At 40.1% G+C, this 22,686-nt stretch overlaps 1 protein-coding gene across 2 annotated transcripts in view; it reads left to right on the top strand.

Annotated features, from left to right (window-relative positions):
* GRIA4 (glutamate ionotropic receptor AMPA type subunit 4) overlaps positions 1-22,686 on the top strand; it is a 451,879-nt gene that overhangs the window by 354,601 nt on the left and 74,592 nt on the right. For both annotated transcript variants that reach the window (XM_036259442.1, XM_036259443.1), the window contains exons 7-8: positions 19,936-20,103; positions 21,335-21,439. In XM_036259442.1, the coding sequence (XP_036115335.1) occupies positions 19,936-20,103; positions 21,335-21,439 (273 nt within the window). The remainder of the gene's footprint in view (positions 1-19,935; positions 20,104-21,334; positions 21,440-22,686) is intronic.

Here is a 22,686-nt window from a genome sequence, read left to right as displayed (position 1 = left end):
TGAGCCCTTCCCGGGGGCGGCAGACAGCCGCCATATCTGGTACTCCAGCAACCTGGCTCACACTGGTAGCCCCGACCTGGTAATTCCCTGAGGCCCCACCCCACCCAGCTTTCAGGCCCACCCAAGCTGTTGCCACTTGCTTAACCATAGGATTGGCCTGTCTTGGATCCTGCTTCAGTTTTTCCTAAATTCTTTCAAACAAGCAGCATCTGGTCTCAGATAGCGCCATACCTCTCGTTAAATAATACACAGAAACAAACATAGGGAGGCAGCCAAAATGAGGAGAAAAAGAAACAGGTTCCAAATGAAAGAACAGAACAAAACCCCAAGAAAAGAACTAAGCGAAATGGAGATAAGCAGCTTAACAGATGCTGAGTTCAAAATACTGCTTATAAGGATGCTCAATGAACTTAGTGAGGGCCTCAAGAGCATAAAAAAGGACCAGTCAGAAAGGATGGATGCACAGTCAGAAATGAAGGAGGCATTAACTGAAATAAAGAATAATTTACACAGATTCAATAGTAGAGTACGTAAATCTAAGAAGCAAACCATTGAATTGAAATATAAGGAAGCAAAAAACACCCAATCAGAACAGCAAAAAGAAAATAGAATCCAAAAAAAAGGAGCCTCTGAGACAACTTCAAGCGTGCCAACATTTGCATCTTGGGGGTGCCAGAAGGAGAAGAGAGAGAACAAGAAATTGAAAACCTGTTTGAAACAATAATGGCAGAAAACTTTCCTAACTTGGTGAAGGAAACAGACATACAAGTCCAGGAAGCACAGAGAGTCCCAAACAAGATGAACCCCCAGAGGCCCACACCAAGACACATCATCATCAAAATGCAAAAGGTTCAAGACACAGAGAGAATCTTAAAAGCAGCAAGAGAAAAGCAGTTAGTAACCTACAAGGGAGTTCCCATAAGACTGTCAGCTGATTTCTCAAAAGAAACTTTGCAGGCCAGAAGGGCATGGCAAGAAATATTCAGAGTGATGAAAATCAAGAACCTACAACCAAGATTACTCTATCCTGCAAAGCTGTCATTTAGAATCGATGGCCATATAAAGAGTTTCCCAGACAAGAAAAAGTTAAAGGAGTTTATCACCACCAAACCATTATTATATGAAATGATGAGGGTCATTTTGAAGAAAAAGATAAAATATATGAACAAACCAAATGGCAATGAATACATATCTATCGACAATGGAATCTACAATCAAAATGAACAGGCAGAGCAGAAACATTCTCATAGATACAGAGAACATTTTGTTGGTTACCAGATGGGAGGGTGGTTGAGGGAATGGGTGAAAAAGGTAAAGGGATTAAGATGTACAAATTCATTGCTAGACTGACAAACCTCAAAGGGAAAGGGGTTGCGGGGTGGTAAGAAATAAACCAAAGAACTTATATGCATAATAAATGGACACAGACAATAGTGTGGGAAAAGGTGGGAGGGGGACAGGAGTGGGGACGAGAGGGTCAATGGGGAAAAAAATTAGGAACATCTGTAATACATTCAACAATAAAGATTTTAAAAAGCAACAACAACAAAAAAGAAGAATTAAAAAAAAAAAAAAAAAGAGCACTATAACTCACACCTGAATGAAGCTTATCTCACATGTATTTTCTCCATAAAGCACACACAGCCTTCTTTCATTGAGGCACACTAGACAGAACTACACTACTGATTTAAAGAGTGAAATTATCAGCAAAAAGCACAGAACTGTGAGATACCTGCACTCACAGATCACACAGGACACTTTACAGCCTGAGAGCTGGAACAGGATGCAGAGCGGAGCCTCCCCTGACTACAGGGGAGAGAACATGCGTTGGGTGACTCAGGTTATCAACACACACGTCTGCAGATGACCTGTCGTGATGATTGATTTGGGAATCACAAATTTAGCACGTAGGCAAATTTGCAAATACAGAATCCATGAATAATGAGGCTGACATACACTTAATTAAATGATACTTGACTTTTTTTTTTTTTAGTGTTTTGACCAAGATTTAAAGCATGATCTCTGATCTTCTCTCACCCTGTCTTTATTTTTTTTTATTAATTTTTGTTACAGATGTTTCTCCTTTTCCCCCACTGATTGCCCCTCCTCCTCCCTCCCTACCCTGTCCACAGTTTGTTGTCCATATGCACTGTTCATGCATACATGCATGGAAATTCTGTGGTTTATCTCTCCCCCACCATCCCCTCTTCTGGGGATTGTCAGACTGTACCCAAATTCCATGTCTCTGGGACGACCCCATTCCGCAGACTGTTATGTTCATTATATTCCACAAATAAGTGAGATCATAGGAAACATGTCTTTCTCTGTTTGGCTTGTTTCACTTAGGATGATACTTTCCAGGTCCCTCCATGTCGTCTCAAAGGATAAGAGATCTTTATTTCTTACAGCTGTATAGAACTCTATTGTGTATATGTACCACTGCTTTTTTATCCATTCAACTACTGATGGACACTTGGGATGTTTCCAGATCTTAGCTATTGTAAATAGTGCTGCTACGAACATGGGGGTACATATATTCTTTGTAATTGGTGTTTCAGGCTTCTTAGGGTATATTCCTAGAAGTGGGATCACTGGGTCAAATGGAAGTTCAATTTTTAATTTTTTGAGGTAATACAATATTGTTTTCCATAGTGGCTGCACCAGTCTGCATTCCCACCAACAGTGCACTAGAGTCCCCTTTTCTCCACACCCTCACCATCACTTGTTGTTTGATGATTTGTTGATGGCGGCCATTCTGACAGATGTGAGGTGATATCTCATTGTTGTTTTAATTTGCATCTCTCTGATGATTAGTGATGTGAAGCATTTCTTCATATGTCTCTTAGCCATTTGTATGTCCTGTTTGGAGAGGTGTCTATATAGATCCTCTGCCCATTTTTTAATTGGGTTCTTTGTCTTGAGCACTCTATATATATTGGAAATAAACCCCTTATCTGATATATCATTGGCAATTATGCTCTCCCATACAGTGGGTAGCCTTTCTGGTTTGATTATTGTATCTTTTGCTGTGCAGAAGCTTTTGAGTTTGATGTAGTGCCATGTGTTATTTTCTCCTTAGGTGATGTGTCAGTGAAAATTCTGCTGCGTATGATGTCTGAAATTTTGTTGCCTACAGTTTCTTCTAGCATTTTTATGGATTCATGAGTCACATTTAACTCTTTTATCCATTTTGAGTTTATTCTTGTGTAGGGTGTAAGTTGATGGTCTAGTTTCATTTTTCTGAATGTAGCTATCCAATTTTCCCAGCACCATTTATTAAAGAGGCTGTCCTGACTCCACTGCATGCTCTTGCCACCTTTGTCAAATATTAATTGAGCATATTGCTCTGGGTCCATTTCTGGGTTCTCTGTTCTGTTCCACTGGTCTATATGCCTGTTCTTGTGCCAGTACCAGGCTGTTTTGATTACAGTGGCTTTGTAGTATAACCTGAAATCTGGTAATGTGATCCCTCCAATTTTGTTCTTCTTTTTCAAGATTGCTGTAGTTATTAGAGGTCTTTTTTTGGTTGCATATGAACATTTGAAGTACTTGTTCTAATTCTGTGAAGTATGCCATATTATGATGGGGATTTTGTTGAATCTATAGATTGCTTTGGATAATATGGACATTTTAATGATGTTAATTTTCCCGATCCATGAACAGGGTATGTGCTTCCACTTTTTTATATCTTCCTCTATTTCTTTTTTCACTGACCTGTAGTTTTCTGCGAATAGGTCCTTTATTTCTTTAGTTAAGTTAATTCCTAGGTCTTAATTTTTTGCCACAATGGTAAATGGGATTGTTTTCTTAGTTTTTCTTTCTGTGATTTCATCATTGGTGCATAGGAATGCCATCAATTTCTTGACATTAATTTTGTATCCTGCTACTTTGCCAAATTCATTGATTAAGTCTAGTAAACTTTTGATGGAGTCTTTGGGGTTTTCTACGTATAGTATCATGTCATGTGCAAATAATGACAGTTTCACTTTGTTCTTTCCAATTTGGATCCCTTTTATTTTTTCTTCATGTCTGATTGCTATGGCTAAGACTTCCAGTACTATGTTAAATAAGAGTGGCGAAAGTGGATATCCCTGTCTTGTTCCTATTCTTAAGGGAATGCTTTTAGTTTTTGCTCACTGAGTATGATGTTGGCTGTGGGTCTTTCATATATGGCCTTCATTGGTCTAGATATGATCCCTCTATTCCCACATTGCTGAGCATTTTTATCAGAAATGGATGCTGGATTTTGTTGAAGGCTTTTTAGGCATCTATTGATATGACCATGTGGTTTTTAATCTTCATTTTATTTATGTGGTGTATCTCGTTTATTGATTTGTGAATATTATACCAGCCTTGCATCTCTGGGATGAATCCCACTTGGTCATGGTGGATAAGTTTTTGGTGTATTGCTGGATCCAATTTGTTAGTATATTGTTCAGGATTTTGGCGTCTATGTTCATCAGGGATATTGATCTGTAGTTTTCTTTCTTTGTAGTGTCTTTTTCTGGTTTTGGAATTAGAATTATGCTGGCTTCATAAAACTAGTTTGGAAGTCTTCCTTCTTCTTGAAATTTTGAAATAGTTTGACGAGAATGGGTGTTAGTTCTTATTTGAATATTCGGTAAAACTCCCTCGTGAAGCCATCCGGCCCTGGTCTTTTGTTTGCTGGGAGAGTCTTGATTACATCTTCAATTTCTTCTGTTGTTATTGGTCTATTCAAGTTTTCTATCTCTTACTGGTCCAGTTTTGGAATATTATGTGTTTCTAGAAATTTGTCCATTTTGTGTAGATTGTCGAATTTGTTGCCATATAATTGTTCATAGTAGTTGTTTATGATCTTTTGTATTTCTTTTTATTTTTTTAATGAATTTTTATTTATTTTTTTGTTAAAGATATTTTACCTTTTTACCCCATTGGCACCCCCCACCCCACCCCACCTCCGCCCCATCCCCGGCTTAGTTGTCCATGTCCATTGATCATGTATACATGCATATAAGTTCTGTGGTTTATCTCTTCCCACCCCCCACCTCCCTACCCCCTCTTCTGAGGGATGTCAGTCTGTGCCCTACTTCCATGTTTCTGGGTCTACTGTATTCCTAAGACTGTTATGTTCATTATATTCCGTATATAAGTGAGATCATGTGGTATTTGTCTTTTTCTGCTTGGCTTCCTTCACTTAGGATAATACTTTCCAGGTCCCTCCATGACATCTCAAAGGATAAGAGATCTTTATTTCTTACCGCTGCATAGTACTCCATTGTGTATATGTACCACAGCTTTTTTATCCATTCGTCTACTGGTGGACACTTGGGCTGTTTCCCGATCTTAGCTATTGTAAATAGTGCTGCTATGAACATGGGGGTACATATATTCCTCCTGATTGGTGTTTCGGGCTCTTAGGGTATATTCCCAGCAGTGGGATCACTGGGTCGAATGGAAGTTCAATTTTTAATTTTTTGAGGTAGCACCATATTGTTTTCCATAGCGGCTGCACCAGTCTGCATTCCCACCAGCAGTGTATTAGAGTCCCCTTTTCTCCACACCCTCGCCAACACTTGTTTGATGATTTGTTGATGGCGGCCATTCTGACAGGTGTGAGGTGATACCTCATTGTTGTTTTAATTTGCATCTCTCTGATGATTAGTGATGTTGAGCATTTCTTCATATGTCTTTTGGCCATTTGTATGTCCTGTTTGGAGAGGTGTCTATTCAGCTCCTCTGCCCATTTTTTAATTGGGTTCTTTGTCTTCCTTTTGTGGAGTTGTAGGAGCACTCTATATATATTGGAAATTAACCCCTTATCTGATACATCATTGGCAATCATGTTCTCCCATACAGTGGGTTGCCTTTCCATTTTGATGATTGTTTTTTTTGCTGTGCAGAAGCTTTTTAGTTTGATGTAGTTCCATGTGTTCATTTTCTCCTTTATTTCTGTTGCCTTAGGTGATGTATCAGTGAAAATTCTGCTCCGCATGATGTCCGAAATTTTGTTGTCTACATTTTCTTCTAGAATTTTTATGGATTCACGGGTCACATTTAAATCTTTTATCCATTTTGAGTTTATTTTTGTGTATGGTGTAAGTTGATGGTCTAGTTTCATTTTTTTGCATGTAGCTGTCCAATTTTCCCAACACCATTTATTAAAGAGGCTGTCTTTACTCCACTGTATGGTCTTGCCACCTTTGTCAAATATTAACTGAGCGTATTGCCTTGGGTCCATTTCTGGGTTTTCAGTTCTGTTCCACTGGTCTATATGCTTGTTCTTGTGCCAGTACCAGGCTGTTTTGGTTACAGTCGCTGTGTAGTATAACCTGATATCTGGTATTGTGATCCCACCTACTTTGTTCTTTTTTTTTCAAGATTGCTGTGGCTATTCGTGGTCTTTTTTGGTTCCATATGAACTTTGGAAGTATTTGTTCTAGTTCTATGAAATATGTCATTGGTATTTTGATGGGGATTGCATTGAATCTATAGATTGCTTTGGGTAGTATGGACATTTTAATGATGTTAATTCTTCCAATCCATGAACAGGGTATGTGCTTCCACTTTTTTATATCTTCCTCTATTTCTTTTTTCAATGACCTGTAGTTTTCTGCAAATAGGTCCTTTACTTCTTTGGTTAAGTTTATTCCTAGGTATTGTAATTTTTTTGGTGCGATGGTAAATGGGATTGTCTTTTCAGTTTCTCTTTCTGTGAGTTCATCATTGGTGTACAACAATGCCGTCGATTTCTTGATGTTAATTTTGTATCCTGTTACTTTGCCAAATTCATTTATTAAGTCTAGTAGATTTTTGATGGAGTCTTTAGGGTTTTCTATGTATAATATGTTATCTGCAAATAATGACAGTTTCGTTTCCTCCTTTCCAATTTGGATCCCTTTTATTTTTTTCCTCATGTTTGATTGCTGTGGCTAAGACTTCCAGTACAATGTTAAATAAGAGTGGCAAAAGTGGACATCCCTGTCTTGTTCCTGTCCTTAATGGAAATGTTTTTAGTTTCTGTCCATTGAGTATGATGTTGGCTGTAGGTCTTTCATATATGGCCTTTATTATGTCGAGATATGATCCCTCTATTCCTACATTGCTGAGCATTTTTATCAGAAATGGATGCTGGATTTTGTCGAATACTTTTTCAGCATCTATTGATATGATCATGTGGTTTTTATTCTTCATTTTGTTGATGTGGTGTATCATGTATATTGATTTGCGAATATTGTACCAGCCTTGCATCCCTGGAATGAATCCCACTTGGTCATGGTGAATAATTTTTTTGATGTATTTCTGGATCCGATTTGCTAATATTTTGTTCAGGATTTTGGCGTCTATGTTCATCAGGGATATTGGCCTGTAGTTTTCTTTCTTTTTAGTGTCTTTTTCTGGTTTTGGAATTAGAATTATGCTGGCTTCATAGAATGAGTTTGGAAGTCTTCCTTCTTCTTGAATTTTTTGAAAGAGTTTGCGGAGAATGGGTGTTAGTTCTTTTTTGAATGTTCGGTAAAACTCCTCCGTGAAGCCATCTGGGCCTGAGCTTTTGTTTGCTGGGAGAGTCTTGATTACCTCTTCAATTTCCTTAGTTGTTATTGGTCTGTTCAAGTTTTCTATCTCTTCTGGGAATAGTTTTGGGAGACTTTGTGTTTCTAGAAATTTGTCCATTTCGCTTAGATTGTCGAATTTGTTGGCATATAATTGTCCATATTAGTTGTTAAAGATCTTTTGTATTTCCGTGGTGTTGGTTGTTACTTCTCCTCTTTCATTTCTGATTTTGTGTTTGGGTTCTCTCTCTTTGTTTCTTGGTGAGTCTAGCTAAGGGTCCATCAATCTTGTTTATCTTTTCGAAAACCAGCTCTTCGTTTCATTGATCCTTTGAATTGTTTTTTTGGTCTCTATGTCATTTATTTCAGCTCTGATCTTTACTATTTCCTTCCTTCTACTTGCTCTTGGGTTTTCTATTTGTTTGCTTTCTAATTCTTTAAATTGTGAGGTTAGACAGTCAATTAGAAATTTTTCTTGTTTTTTGAGGTAGGCCTGTAGTGCTATGAACTTCCCTCTCGAACTGCTTTCGGTGCATCCCATAGATTTTGTGTTGTTGTGTGTTCATTTTCATCGGTTTCCAGGAAGTTTTTAATTTCTTCCTTGATCTCCTCGGTGACCCATTCATTGTTTAATAACATGCTATTTAGCCTCCATGTGTTGAAATGTCTTTGCATGTTCTTGTTGCAATTGATTTCTTGTTTCATGCCATTGTGATCTGAGAAGATGCTTGATATGATTTCAATCTTCTTGAACTTGTAGAGATTTAGTTTGTGTCCTATCATGTGGTCTATCTTTGAGAATGTCCCATGTGCACTTGAGAAGAATGTGTATTCTGTAGTTTTGGGGTGTAATTCTCTGTAGATATCTATTAAATCCATTTGGTCTAGTGCTTCATTTAGAGTCTCTGTTTCCTTGCTAATTTTTTGTCTAGAGGATCTATCCAGTGCTGTCAATGGGGTTTTGAAGTCCCCTGCTATGACTGTATTGTTGTCAATTTCTCCTTGGAAGTCCTCCAGAAGATTTTTAATATATTTTGGTGCTCCTATATTGGGTGCATATATGTTTATCAAGGTTATATCTTCCTTTTGGATAGATCCTTTCAATATTATATAGTGGCCTTCTTTGTCTCTAGTTATGGTCTTCATTTTGATATCTATTTTATCAGATATGAGAATTGCTACCACAGCTTTTTTTTGCTTTCCATTTGCTTGGAAAATTTTTTTCCATCCCTTCACTTTCAACCTATGTGAGTCTTTTGGCGAGAGGTGGGTCTCTTGTAAACAACATATAGATGAGTCATGCTTTCTTATCCAATCAGCTACTCTGTGTCTTTTTATGGGAGCATTCAATCCATTTACGTTTAAAGTGATTATTGATATGTACTTATTTATTGCCATTTTTGTTTAGTGTGGTTCTATTTTTCTTCCCATTTCTCTTGCTAATTACAGCAGTCCTTTTAACATTTCTTACAGTGCTGGTTTGGTGCTAATGTATTCCCTTAGCCTTTTTGTGTCTGGGAAGCTCTTTATTTGATCTTCTATTTTGAATGATAGCCTTGCTGGGTAGAGTAGTCTTGGATTCAGATCCTTGTTTTTCATGACTTTGATTACCTCATGCCATTCTCTTCTGGCCTGTATTGTTTCTTGTAAGAAGTCAGCTGAGAGCCTTATGGGGTTCCCTTTATAGGTAACCTGTTGCTTATCTCTTGCTGCATTTAGGATTCTCTCTTTGTCTTTAATTTGTGGCATTTTAATTACTATGTGTCTTGGTGTGGGCCTGTTTGGGTTCTTCTTACTTGGGACTCTCTGTGCTTCTTGAACATGAATGCCTTCTACCTTCACCAAATTAGGGAAGTTTTCTCTCACTATTTTTTGGAATATATTCTCTATCCCTTGCTCATTTTCTTCTTCTTCAGGGACTCCTATGATGCGATTATTATTACGTTTCCAGTTGTCCCACAGTTCTCTTAAGCTGTCTTCCTGTTTTTTAATAGTTTTTTCCTTTTGTTTTTCTGATTGGTTGATTTTTTCTACCCTGTCTTCTAATTCACTGATCCGGTTCTCAGCTTCCTCTACTCTGCTTTTTAAACCTTCCAATGTGTTGTTTATTTTTGATATGTCATTTTTTATTTCTTCTTGTTGGTTTTTAATTTCCAATTGGCTTATTTTCAGTGTCTCTATGTCCTTACTCATGCTGTTGAGCTTCCTCAAGATCATGGCTCAGAATTCTAGCTCTGTTAACTTGCCTAATTGCTCCACATTGATCTCATCTTCGGTGGAGGTCTCTTGCTCTTTCATTTGGTTTCTGTTTCTGTGTTTCACCATTTTGGCTATCACTGTGGGCTTTGGAGCCTGTCAAGTTCTCCCTGTGGGTGTTGGTGTTCTGCTGTTTGTGGCTCCTTCTCCTGTGTTTAGATGAGCGAGGGAGGACCCACGTTGAACACCACTGTCAAGTCTTACTTTCCTGGTTAAAGTTGCCAGCCCAGGAAAGGTACTGTTATCCTCTAGCTTTTTGTCTGGAGGCTAGCAGTCTAGGTTACTTGATGAGTTTTGGATTGTCAGTTGATTGAAAAACTCACTCTGGTGCTCAGCCAAGGGGCTTTCACGAGGGTGGGGCAGATGCTGGTTGTTAGTGAGCCTCAATTAGCACTTCAATGGCCCACAGGGTGGGGTTAGATCTCCGAAGGAGGGGCTGCTGCCTGTCCTCACAGCCCTTGGAAGGAGCAATGTGGCCACCGTCCTGACTGTCTGCACTCAGCCAAAGCTCTGAGCGCCCTCCAGATCCCGAGTGTCCCCACACAGCTCCAGTCCAGTCTGCCCTCCCTCTGCCGGAGCCCAAGGTGAGTGGCTGTGGCTGTTTTAGCCTCTGCGCTGTGGAGCCGCCTGGGAGTGTAACCCGAGGGCGCTGCTCCCAGCTAAGGCTGCTGCCGAGTTGCCAACTGTGGGCTCCCAGCCCCATCTCGCGCCTTCGCGAGCCTACCGGCATGGAGTCAGTGTCCCTCGTTGTATGGTCCTCGCAAGCTGCTTTTCTGTTGGTTTTTCCCGTCGATTTGTCTGTGTTATAGTTGTAATTCCAGTTTGGTTCTGGGAGACAGTCTGTGTAGCTTCCGTTCACTCCACCGCCATTTTTCCTCTCTCTGATCTTTTGTCTGTGGTGTCAGTTGTTACCTCTCCTCTTTCATTTTTGATTTTGTGTATTTGGGTTCTCTTTCTTTGTTTCTTGGTGAGTCTAGCTAAGGGTCCATCAATCTTGTTTATCTTTTCGAAAAACCAGCTCTTCGTTTCATTGATCCTTTGAATTGTTTTTTTGGTCTCTATGTCATTTATTTCTGCTCTGATTTTTACTATTTCCTTCCTTCTACTTACTCTGGGGTTTTCTTTTTGTTTGCTTTCTTGTTCTTTAAGTTGTGCGGTTAGATAATTTATTATAGATTTTTCTTGCTTTTTTTGAGGTAGGCCTGTAGTGCTATGAACTTCCCTCTCAGAACTGCTTTCGCTGCATCCAATAGATTTTGTGTTGTTGTGTCTTCATTTTCATTGGTTTCCAGGAAGTTTTTGATTTCTTCCTTGACCCATTCATTGTTTAATAACATGCTATTTAGCTTCCATGTGTCCAAATGTCTTTGTGTGTTCTTCTTGCAATTGATTTTTAGTTTCATGCCATTGTGATCTGAGAAGATGCTTGATGTCATTTTAGTCTTCTTGAACTTGTAGAGACTTAATTTGTGCCCTAACATGTGGTCTATCTTTGAGAATGTTCCATGTGCACTTGAGAAGAATGTAAATTTTGTTGTTTTGGGGTGTAATTCTCTAGATATTTAATACATATCTATTAAATTCATTTGGTCTAGTGCTTCATATAGAGTCTCTGTTTCCTTGCTAATTTTTTGTCTAGAGGATCTATCCAGTGATGTCATAGGGGTGTTGAAGTCTCCTGCTATGATTGTATTGCTATTGATTTCTCCTTTGAAATCCTCCAGAAGGTTTTTTAATATATTTTGGTGCTCCTATATTGGGTGCATATATATTTATCAAGGTTATATCTTCCTGTTGGATAGATCCTTTCAATATTATGTAGTGGCCTTCTTTGTCTCTAGTTATGGCCTTCGTTTTGAAACCTATTTCATCATATATGAGTATTGTTACCCCAGCTTTTTCTCCTTTCCATTTGCTTGGAAAATTTTATTCCATCCCTTCACTTTCAGTCTATGTGAGTCTTTTGTTGTGAGGAGGGTCTCTTGTTAACAACATATAGATGAGTCATGCTTTCTTATCCAATCAGCTACTCAGTGTCTTTTTATGAGACCATTCAATCCATTTACATTTAAGGTGATTATTGATATGTACTTATTTATTGCCATTTTTGTTTAGTGTGGTTTTGCATTTCTTCCATTTCTCTTGCTAATTACAGCAGTCCTTTTAACATTTCTTACAGTGCTGGTTTGGTGCTAATGTATTCCATTAGCCTTTTTTTTTTTTTTTTGGGAAGCACTTTGACCTTCTATTTTGAATGAGAGCCTTGCTGGGTAGAGTAGTCTTGGATTCAGATTCTTGTTTTTCATGACCTTGATTACTTCATGCCCTTCCCTTCTGGCCTGTAGTGTTTCTGTTGAGAAGTCAGCTGACAGCCTTATGGGGTTTCCTTTGTAGGTAACCTGTTGCTTATCTCTTGCTGCTTTTAGGATTCTCTCTTTGTCTTTAATTTTTGGCAGTTTCATTACTATGTGTCTTGCTGTGGGCCTGTTTGGGTTCTTCTTACTTGGGTCTCTCTGTGCTTCTTTAACTTGAATGCCTTCTACCTTCACCAAATTAGGGAATTTTCTGTAACTATTTCTTTCAATATATTCTCTATCCCTTGCTCATTTTCTTCTTCTTCAGGGACTCGTATGATGCGAATATTATTACATTTCCAGTTGTCCCACAGTTCTCTTAAGCTGTCTTCCTGTTTTTTAATTATTTTTTCCTCTTGGTTTTCTGATTGGTTGATTTTTTTCTACCCTGTCTTCTAATTCACTGATCCGGTCCTCAGCTTCCCCTACTCTGCTTTTTAGACCTTCCAATGTGTTTTTCATTTCTGATATGTCATTCTTCATTTCTTCTTGGTGGTTTTTAATTTCCATCGTGTTGATTTTCAACATTTCTATGTCTTTACTCATGCTGTTGAGCTTCCTCAATATCATGGCTCTGAATTCTAGCTGTGTTAACTTGCTTAACTGCACCTCATTTATCTCATCTTCCCAAGAGGTCTCTTGTTCTTTCATTTGGCTTTTATTTCTGTTTTTCACCATTTTGGCTATCACAGTGGGCTTTTGAGTCTGCCAAATATTCCCTGTGGGTGTTGGTGTTCTGCTGTTTGTGGTTCCCTCTCCTGGGTTTGGATGAGGCAGGGAGGACCCACTTTAAACACCACTGTCAAGTCTTAGCTTTCCTGGTTAGTGTTGCTAGCCCAGGGAATGGTAGTTATCCTCTAACTTTTTTTTGCCTGGAGGCTATTAGTAGAGGTCACCTGAAGACCCTTGGTTTCTGAGTTGCCTGAAAAACTCCTTCAAGTGCTCAGTGTAAGAGGATTTCCCGAGGGTGGGGCAGATGCTGGTTGATAATGGGCCTCAATTAGCATTTCAATGGCCACCAGGTGGGGTTGAATCTCCGAGGGAGGCACCTGCCACCTCTCCCCAGGGCCCTGGGAAAGAGTAAGATGACCACAGTCCTGTGTGGCTTCACTCAGCAAAAACTCTGAGCACCCTCCAAATCCCGAGTGTCCCCACACATTTTCAGTCCAGTCTGCCTTCCCTCTTCCAGAGCCTAAGGTGAGTGACTGCTGCCAATTTAGCCTCTGTCCAGACTCTGCATCGTGAGCCACCTGAACTTTTCACCAAAGGGCGCTGCTTCCAGCCAAGGGCTGCCGAGGCTGTAGCACCAGCCGAGGGCGTAGCACCCAGCCGAGTTCGCAGGACTCAGCCGCGGTCGCCAGACGCAGCCAATTCAGCAGCAACTTCCAACCGAGTTCCCTGGTCCCAGCCGAGTACGTGTGGCACCAGCCAAGTGCGTAGCACTCAGCCAAGTTTGCAGGACTCAGCCATGGTAGCGGGTTGCAGCCTAGGCAGCAGCAGCTTCCAGCCGAGTCCCCTGGCCCCAGCCGAGCCCATGCAGCACCAGCCAATTGCTTAGCACACAGCCGAGTTCCCAGCACTCAGCTGCGGTGGCCAGACGCAGCCAAGGCGGCAGCAGCTTCCAGCCGAGTCCCATGGTCCCAGTAGAGTCCACTAGTCCCAGCCCAGGCCACTGCGGATTGTGGGCTCCCGGCTCCCTCTCGCATCCTCGCAAGCCTACCAGGATTGAGTCGATGTCCCTGGTTATGTGATCCTCCAAGGTGTCTTTCGGTTGCCCCTTCCTGACGATTTGTCTTTATTTTCGTTGTAAATCCATTTTGGTCCTGGGAGATGGTCTGTGTGGCTTCCATTCATAACGCCGCCATTTTTTCTCTTCTCACCCTGTCTTTTTAAAAAACAAAAAAATTTGCCCTGGCTGGTTTGGCTCAGCGGTTAGAGCATCAGCCTGCGGTCCCGAGAGACCCAGGTTCGGTTCCCGCTAGGGGCACATGCCTCGGTGGAGGTTTGTCCCCGGCCCTGGTTGGGTCGTGTGGGTGGCGGCCACTTGATGTGTCCCTTTCACGTCGATGTTTCTCTCTCTCTCTCTCTTTCCCTCCCACTCTATCTGAACAAAATGTGGAAAAGTGTCCTTGGGTGAGGATAAAAAAAAAAATTTTCTACAATAAAGGTTTTCCACAATATAAGCCTACCAAGTTTCTGCTCCCCTTCTGGCCAGAAAAACGGAACTGTCCTAAATGTTTCCACTCCTCAGTCCTTGTGCTCTGACTCCACCTCAGCTGCCCTCACCTTCATTTCCAGCTGTCCAAGCCCTTGGCTCAAATTCACTTTCTCTGTAAAGGCTTTTCTTTGTCCTCCAGTGAATATGATCCTTTTCTCCTTGGAAATCACCATAATATGATTGTGTTCTTCTCACTAATGGACTTGACTTACCATAATTATTTGTCTATTTATGGTTTCACTTCTATAAATGCCTTTGGGCAGTAACCATCATTATGATTCTTTGCAGTCCTCACATTTGCTAGCCAGTGTCTAGACATTTTTTTTTTTTTAAACCAGAGCATGTTTGTTTTTTTGTTTTTTTTTTGTTTTTTTTTTTTTGTTTTTTTTGAAGATGAGTTTTAATTAATTTCATAAGATTGGCAATAACATAATGTAATTTGGGAGGAAGATGTTCATTACAACAGGTTTTTATTCTTCATCCAGTAGGAGTTGATTAGGAACATGGTGTTTATTCAATTGCCTTTTTAGGTGGAGAAGAATGCTGGTTTCGATTTCAATGTCCTTTTTCAGATCTAGCATCTGAAGGGCTACACTTGATGGGCGGGAGGGGGGGGTGCATTTTACACTAATCGGGTATTACTTTTTTAATAAAAACAGTATCCCTTTGTATCCTCTTGAAAGTTACTACATTCTGTCTACATCTCTGTCAGGTTAGTATTCCCAGAACATGACACTCAAAACTTTGTTGTTTCTCTGCTCAGAAATCACTGTTGATTCCTTAGACCCCTTAGAATAGTTTTGTCTCCATCTGGCATGCAGATGCACTATGATCTGGTCGAATTCTAGCTGCCCAGCTTTTCCCCTTCTACCTCCTAACTATGTTCCTCCAGACTTAGAGAATTGCCTTCATTTCGTACCTCCCAATGGATTTTTGACTTCACAACTCCCTTACATCTTACCTTTTCTTTTCTTTTTTTTTTTTCTCTCAAATCTTTATTGTTGGATGTAAAATGTATTACAGATGTTCCACATTTTTCCCCCATTGACCCCCTCCTCCCCACTCCCACCCCCCTCCCACCTTTTCCCACACTATTGTCTGTGTCCATTGGTTATGCATATAAGTTCTTTGGTTTATTTCTTCCCATCCCCCCAACCCCTTTCCCTTTGAGGTTTGTCAGTCTAGCAATGAATTTGTGCTTCTTAATCCCTTCACCTTTTTCACCCATTCCCCCAACCCCCTTCTCAACTGGCAACCAACAAAATGTTCTCTGTATCTATGAGAATGTTTCTGTTCTTCCTGTTCATTTTGTTTGTAGATTTCATTGTTGATAGATATGTATTCATTGTCATTTTGTTTGTTCATACATTGTATCTTTTTCTTCAAAAAGACCCTTCATCATTTCATATAATAACGGTTTGGTGGTGATGAACTCCTTTAACTTTTTCTTGTCTGGGAAAGTTTTTATATGTCCATCAATTCTAAATGACAGCTTTGCAGGATAGAGTAAATTTGGTTGTAGGTTCTTGGTTTTCATCACTCTGAATATTTCTTGCCACTCCCTTCTGGCCTGCAAAGTTTCTTTTGAGAAATCAGCTGACAGTCTTATGGGAACTCCCTTGTAGGTAACTAGCTGCCTTTCTCTTGCTGCTTTTAAGATTCTCTCTTTGTCTTGAACCTTTTGCATTTTGATGATGATGTGTCTTGATGTGGGCCTCTTGGGGTTCACCTTGTTTGGGACTCTCTGTGCTTCCTGGACTTTTATGTCTGTTTCCTTCACCAAGTTAGAGAAGTTTTCTGCCATTATTGTTTCAAATAGGTTTTCGATTTCTTGTTCTCTCTCTTCTCCTTCCGGTACCCCCAAGATGCGAATGTTGGCACGCTTGAAGTTGTCCCAGAGGCTCCTTACACTATCCTCATTTTTTTGGATTCTTTTTTCTTTTTGCTGTTCTGACTGGGCGTTTTTTGCTTCCTTATATTCCAAATCGATGGTTTGCTCCTTGGATTTACATACTCTATTATTGAAGCTGTGTAAATTATTCTTTATTTCAGTTAAAGCCTCCTTCGTTTCTAACTGTGCATCGATCATTTCTGACTGGTCCTTTTTCATGCTCCTGAGGCCCTCACTGAGTTCATTGAGCATCCTTATAAGCAGTATTTTGAACTCAGCATCTGTTAGGTTGCTTATCTCCCTTTCACTTAGTTCTTTTATTGGGGTTTTGTTCTGTTCTTTCATTTGGGACCTGTTTCTTTGTCTCCTCATTTTGGCTGCCTCCCTGTGTTTGTTTCTGTGTATTACTTAATGAGAAGTATGGGGCTCACTGAGACCCGATGCTGCTCGTTTGAAAGAATTTAGGAAAAACCTGAAGCAGGATCCAAGACAGGCCAATCCTATGGTTAAGCAAGTGGCAACAGCTTGGGTGGGCTTGAAAGTTGTGTGGGGTGGGGCGGGGCCTCAGGGAGTCAGCAGGGCGGGGCTACCAGTGTGAGCCAGGTTGCTGGAGTCCCAGATATGGAGACTGTCTGCCGCCCCTGGGAAGGGCTCACCAAAGGAACAAAGGCCTCTGACAGCACATTTGTCCCCGAGAAAGCCCCCTCTCCAGCCCTCGCTCCAGTGCCAAACAGCTCAGTTCTTCCCTGTATGTCTCTGGCGCCCCTCGAGCTGCCTCCCCTCCGAGCTTAGAGGGAGAGAGTCCGTAAGTCCGTGCGCCGGCCCTTTAGGGAGCTGCCTGGGGCTCCAGCTGCTTCAGGTTTCCTGAGCCTCAGTTTCCGCTGGTTTTTGCAGCTAGAAGTTATGGGTACTTCTTTTCCTGGCACTGGAACCCTGAGCAGGGCACCTGGTGTGGGATGGGGACCCCTCAGTCCTCAGGAAGGACCTTCCCAGCCGCGGGAGCCTCCTGATTTTTATCTGCCACACTTGGGTGTGGGACCAGCCCGTCTCGCCGCCGCCCCTCCTACCAGTCTGGATGTAGCTGCTTTTTTTATTTCTGTAGTTGTAGGACTTCCATTCAGCTTGATTTCAGGCAGTTTTGAATGATGGTTGTTCTGTAGTTTAGTTGTAACTTTGATGTGGCTGTGGGAGAACACGATACTGCTTTTACCTACGCCGCCATCTTGACCGGAAGTCCTGTTTTGTTTTGTTTTAAATTTTTTTCTTTATTGATTTTAGAGAGAGAGGAAGTAAGAGGGAGAGAGAGATAGAAACATCGATGAGAGAGAACATCAATTGGCTGCCTCCTGCATGCCTCCTTCTGGGGATCAGGCCCACAACCTGGGCATGTGTCCTGACCGGGAACTGAACCAGCAACCTCTTGCTGCATGGGCCAACGCTCAACCACTGAGCCACACCATCTGGACTAGACATTTTTCAAAGAGCTTTTAGATACTATATAAAATTTCATCCTCAATATGACCACAGGTTTTTTTTTGGTTTTTTGTTTGTTTGGTTGGTTGGATGGTTGGTTGTTTTTGGTCTGTTTTGTGTTTCATAACTGAAAAATGTCCTCCACATTTTGCATAGCAGAATGAGAATTCATCTAGTTCTTTCTCCTCAAAGTCCATACTCTCACCACTGCCGTATGACTCTGCCAAACTACCATGTTACCTATAAACCTTCGTAAACAGACTTATCAGCATTCTAACCAATGGTTAAAACAGTAAATAATTCTAGGCCAAGACCTAGTTTTACCCTGCTCAGAAATATAGTGTTTAATTAATAAGAATTTTCTAGATGTCATCTAGAAGTGTGTGTGCCCATATATATGAGTTCTTGAACTTTACCACAATATGACACGTGGAAAAGAATTAAATCCTTTGAAAAGGTAAACCTGAGTTAAACTACTGCTTCTTTTAATTTATCAGGTCAGTGACCTGTCAAAGGCCTTTGCGTTGTGGCTGAATGTCTGCTTTGGTCTGCTCTGCTCTGTAGGACATCTGTTCTTTCTTGTAGTTCTCTTGCTTCATAAAAAGGGATGGATTTTTTAAAACAGGAGCAAGTGTATTTAGTCTTTGGTGCATGTCCTCTCAGCTTTTCGTTCCCTGTTTAAAAGAGCAACAATGTTTGTTTTTTTCCTCTCTCTTGATCCTAAAATACTAGTATTGAATTTTTCTCTGGTCCTTTAAGTCTTTAGTAAGTTTTACTCTACCTTTTGTTTTTATTTTCTTGCCTAACCAAAAGATGATTTGAAGGCTTTCTCTACTCAACGATGTGCTGTTCTAGGCAGGCGAGGAGGTACCTGTCACCTTTGATTTATCACCTTCCTTTAAGACGTGCACTTCCTTCGGCCACCCCTCCTGGTCGTGAGGGCCTCTGCCTGGCCGTAAGCCTGGTCCGCGATGTCCGGGAACAATGTGATGTCTCATACATACCTTTCTGATGAAGTTTTTATTTAGGCTCTCTACCACAGAAAGGTTCTTTGTTAGGATTTATATTCTTTAGCTTTTCTACATTTTCGTTCTCTTTCCTGGAATGCTGCTGCTATGCCTACTAGTCACATTGCCTAAGTTTACTTTCTACACTTCTAAATTCTAATGATTTTTTTTTTTTGTTTACAAGCAGCAAATTGAGGAGACCATCTTCCATGCTCCACAGCACAAAACTACCCTCAGTTCAAGCCTCAAATGTGTTAATTATGTAGAATTAACCATGAGGAATTCCTGAAAGAGATAATGTAGCTTTTTGTCATGATTGGCTGCTGATGCTCTGCCATGCTTCAGAACAATAATGCCGTATTTCCCACAGGGTTAGCAATTCTCTGGTCAAACTCTACAGGAATTCCCTGTTTTGTTTGGTTTTTCTCGGTTTCTTCTCACTTCCTCTCCTAACCTTAACCTTCTCAAGAGGGCTCTGTCTTCTCAAAGAGAACCATAGGAGATTATCAAGAAGCAGAGTCTATACCTCACTTCTTCACTTTGATCCTAGGTTAGGATGGAATTTAGAGAAATAGCTTAACCTTTCTGAGCACACTCAACAGGCACGGACCTAACAATGCTCATTTCTAGTTAGCACAGTGACTGGTGCAAACACATTTGTTAAATAAATAGATGCAATTTCTGGCATCTAATATCTGAGTAACAGTAAACATTCCTACTCATTTTTCTGAGGAGCTGAACAAAGATACACACTTCACATCAATAAACATATATTAAATGTCAATCAACCCAGCCAGGCGTTTGGAAGAGTGAGACATCCCAGCCCTCTTGGGGCTCAACTACTGCAACAGGCTACAAGTCAGGTGGTGGCAACTTTGTACACTTCAGTGTCTCTACTTGGACATAACAAAAAGATCTTGCCCAAAGGTCTTGCTTCTTCCAACTGCTGGACAGCTGTACATTAGAATTTCTGCTTTCCAGTATGTGTTTTCTCCTTTTTCAATCAGAGTCATAAGATTGGCTATCTAGTCTTTGTAATCTAGCGATAGTAGAAATCTCTGAAGCTAGAGGCAATTATCAGTCATTTAACTGTGCTAAAGACAGGATGGTGCTTTGTGTCATAAACCCACAGTGCCTCCAGACTGTTCCTGGTGAGTGATAATATTTTAATATTTACCATTATAATTACTTTCATTTTTGTCAGTACACATCTGCTCTGACTTATGATGGAGTCCTGGTGATGGCCGAAACTTTCCGAAGTCTTAGAAGGCAGAAAATTGATATTTCAAGGAGAGGAAATGCCGGGGATTGTCTGGCCAACCCTGCTGCCCCATGGGGCCAGGGAATTGACATGGAGAGGACACTCAAACAGGTAATTCAAAGCTTTACTTAAGTTCAATCTATTTCACACTCCTGTTTAAGTGGAGTAGTCAAGGGAACAGAATAATTTACCTGAAAGTAAATATATATAATGATTGACATTTTAATATGTAGAACCATTATCATTTTTGAGACATTTTGGAGTAAAATACTGGGTAGAATACCAGTGTTTACATCCTGTGTAGATGTTTAGTCAGGATAAGCAAGGTTATTCTGTCCTAACAAACAACCCCAAGTTCCAGTGGTTTGCAATCATAAAAGAGTGTTTCTCGCGTGCACACACACACTAGATCATCAAGGACACTCTGCTTATTATACTCACTCAGGGGCCCACACTGACAGAGCAGTTACCATCTTGAATGTCACAAAGAGAAATAGAGTTGTGGGGAGGTTTCAGATTGGCAATAAACTCTGGCACAGTAGTGACACTCATCACATTTGTTTACAGCTCATTCGTCAGAAGAGTCATGTAGGCCTCAACAACCACAAGTGGTTTAGAAAGTATGAGCTTACCTTGGGCCCAGAATGGCAAAGAACCAGAAATATTTGGCCAACACTACTAATGACGACCTCAGTAGACCTTTAAATCGCCTTGTAACCTTGGATTAAATAATTTATTTTAGTCTTATAGTTATATTAACACTGTTTTTAAAATGTTTAATATAACATGCTTATATTTTCAATAAATATTCTGACATGCCATGGGTTCAGGACATGTTACATAAAAATGAAGAAAAAGGAAATTTGGAATAAAATACATGTGAATATTTTCAAAATATACTTATATTTTGAACTTTTTATATCTTAATTTTAATGTTAGCAAGGAGAAGCATGATCTGGTGTGGTTATCAGGGCTATTTATTATGTGGTTCTATAGATAACACTAAAAAGTAACTATAAACGAACAACACTTACATTCCTATAAACAATACTTCAGTACTGAGGAGGATTCATTAGTTACAATGGAAATTTTATATTATAAAAAACAAATGAAACATATTCATTTTCCAGGTATATAGTAGAATTGCATATATATTCCTTTAATATTTCTCTTTCAGATTCTATTCCAGGAGCTCAAATACCCCATGGTGTTTTATAGTGAGTTGCCTGTAGTTTATAGCTGTACACCCATAAGCCTAGCAGATGAAGTTAAGATTTCTGTAAGTGAGATGGCAAATAAATATGTGTTTGGGTTTGTTTTTGTTTTTGTTTCTCATTTATAGGTTCGAATTCAAGGACTGACAGGGAATGTTCAGTTTGACCACTATGGACGTAGGGTCAATTACACAATGGATGTGTTTGAGTTAAAGAGCACAGGGCCTAGAAAGGTGAGCCACTCTCGAACTGCTTTCTCACTTTGCATTTGACATTTTTAAAGGCTTATAGGTGAAAAATAACTGGATATTCTACATGTTTTAATGTTTTTTATGAATAGTACTATCTTGATAATCTGTGCTGAAATATAACTGATATTTAATCGTCTGCCAAAGCTGAAACAAATTAATTTATACACTCTTTATATCCTTTATCCAAAATGGAAGCAATATATTTTTTTAAAGCTTAGCAAAAAGAATATCTCAAAACAAAATGAATGCTGCAGGAAAGTGAACAATGCAGGTAAGAGATACCTGCATACAATCATATGTAAGCAACAACAAAGAACACTGTTTCTAATGGGTGGGCATATGTTTTTGAAGTAAGCAAGTTAACACATTGAAGTAAGCAAAGGAGAGAGCAGATAGAAGGTAAGATTATTAAGATTAGTGTTATGCTGCCCTGGCTGGTTTTGCTCAGTGGTTAGAGCATCAGCCCCTGGACCAAAGAGTTGTGGGTTCAATACCGGTGAAGGTCATGTTCCTTGGTTACAGTTCAATCCCTGGCCCTGGTCGGGATTATGTGGGAGGCAACCAATCAATATGTCTCTCTCACATCAATATTTCTTTCTCTCTCTTTCTCTCTCCTTCCCTTCCTCCCTCCAACTCTATCTGAAAATCAATAGAAAAATATCTTTGGCTGAAGATTAAAAAAAAAAAAAAGATTAGTGTTAGGCTGAAGAAGAAAAGAAGTACTTAAGAATTCCAACTGAGGGGCCAGGGAAGTTGTTCAGGAAGCTGTTCCTGACAAATCCTTGAATTTTCAGAGGCATATCAGACGTGTTCCCAACATCCAAAAATCTGTAATGAAGCTACACACTCCCACAAGAGTAACTGGCTATATGCATTTTATTCACCTGTAATTAACACATGATTTTTAACATTTTCTTTCTCTAGAATTAGCTAGGATGCTCAAAGAAAGAAATTTTATTGATTTTTGAGAGAGAGGAAGGGAGAGGGAGAGAGAGAGATAGAAACATTGATGAAAAAGAACATCACTTGGCTGCTTCCTGCCTGCCCCCCCACTGGAGATCGAGCCCACAACCTGGGCATGTGCCCTGACCAGGAATCAAATTGGCAACCTCTTGGTGCATGGGTCAATGCTCAACCACTGAGCCACACTGACCAGGCTATTTATCAAGTTATTTATCTAAAAACTCTATTTGTTTCATCACTTGGCTATTAAAAAAAGAAAACTTGCT

This window comes from Molossus molossus, unplaced genomic scaffold, assembly GCF_014108415.1.
Source record: "Molossus molossus isolate mMolMol1 unplaced genomic scaffold, mMolMol1.p scaffold_m16_p_13, whole genome shotgun sequence".
Lineage (NCBI taxonomy): Eukaryota > Metazoa > Chordata > Mammalia > Chiroptera > Molossidae > Molossus > Molossus molossus.
Note: the sequence above shows the minus strand (reverse complement) of the source record. Positions and strands in the feature narration are given on the sequence as shown.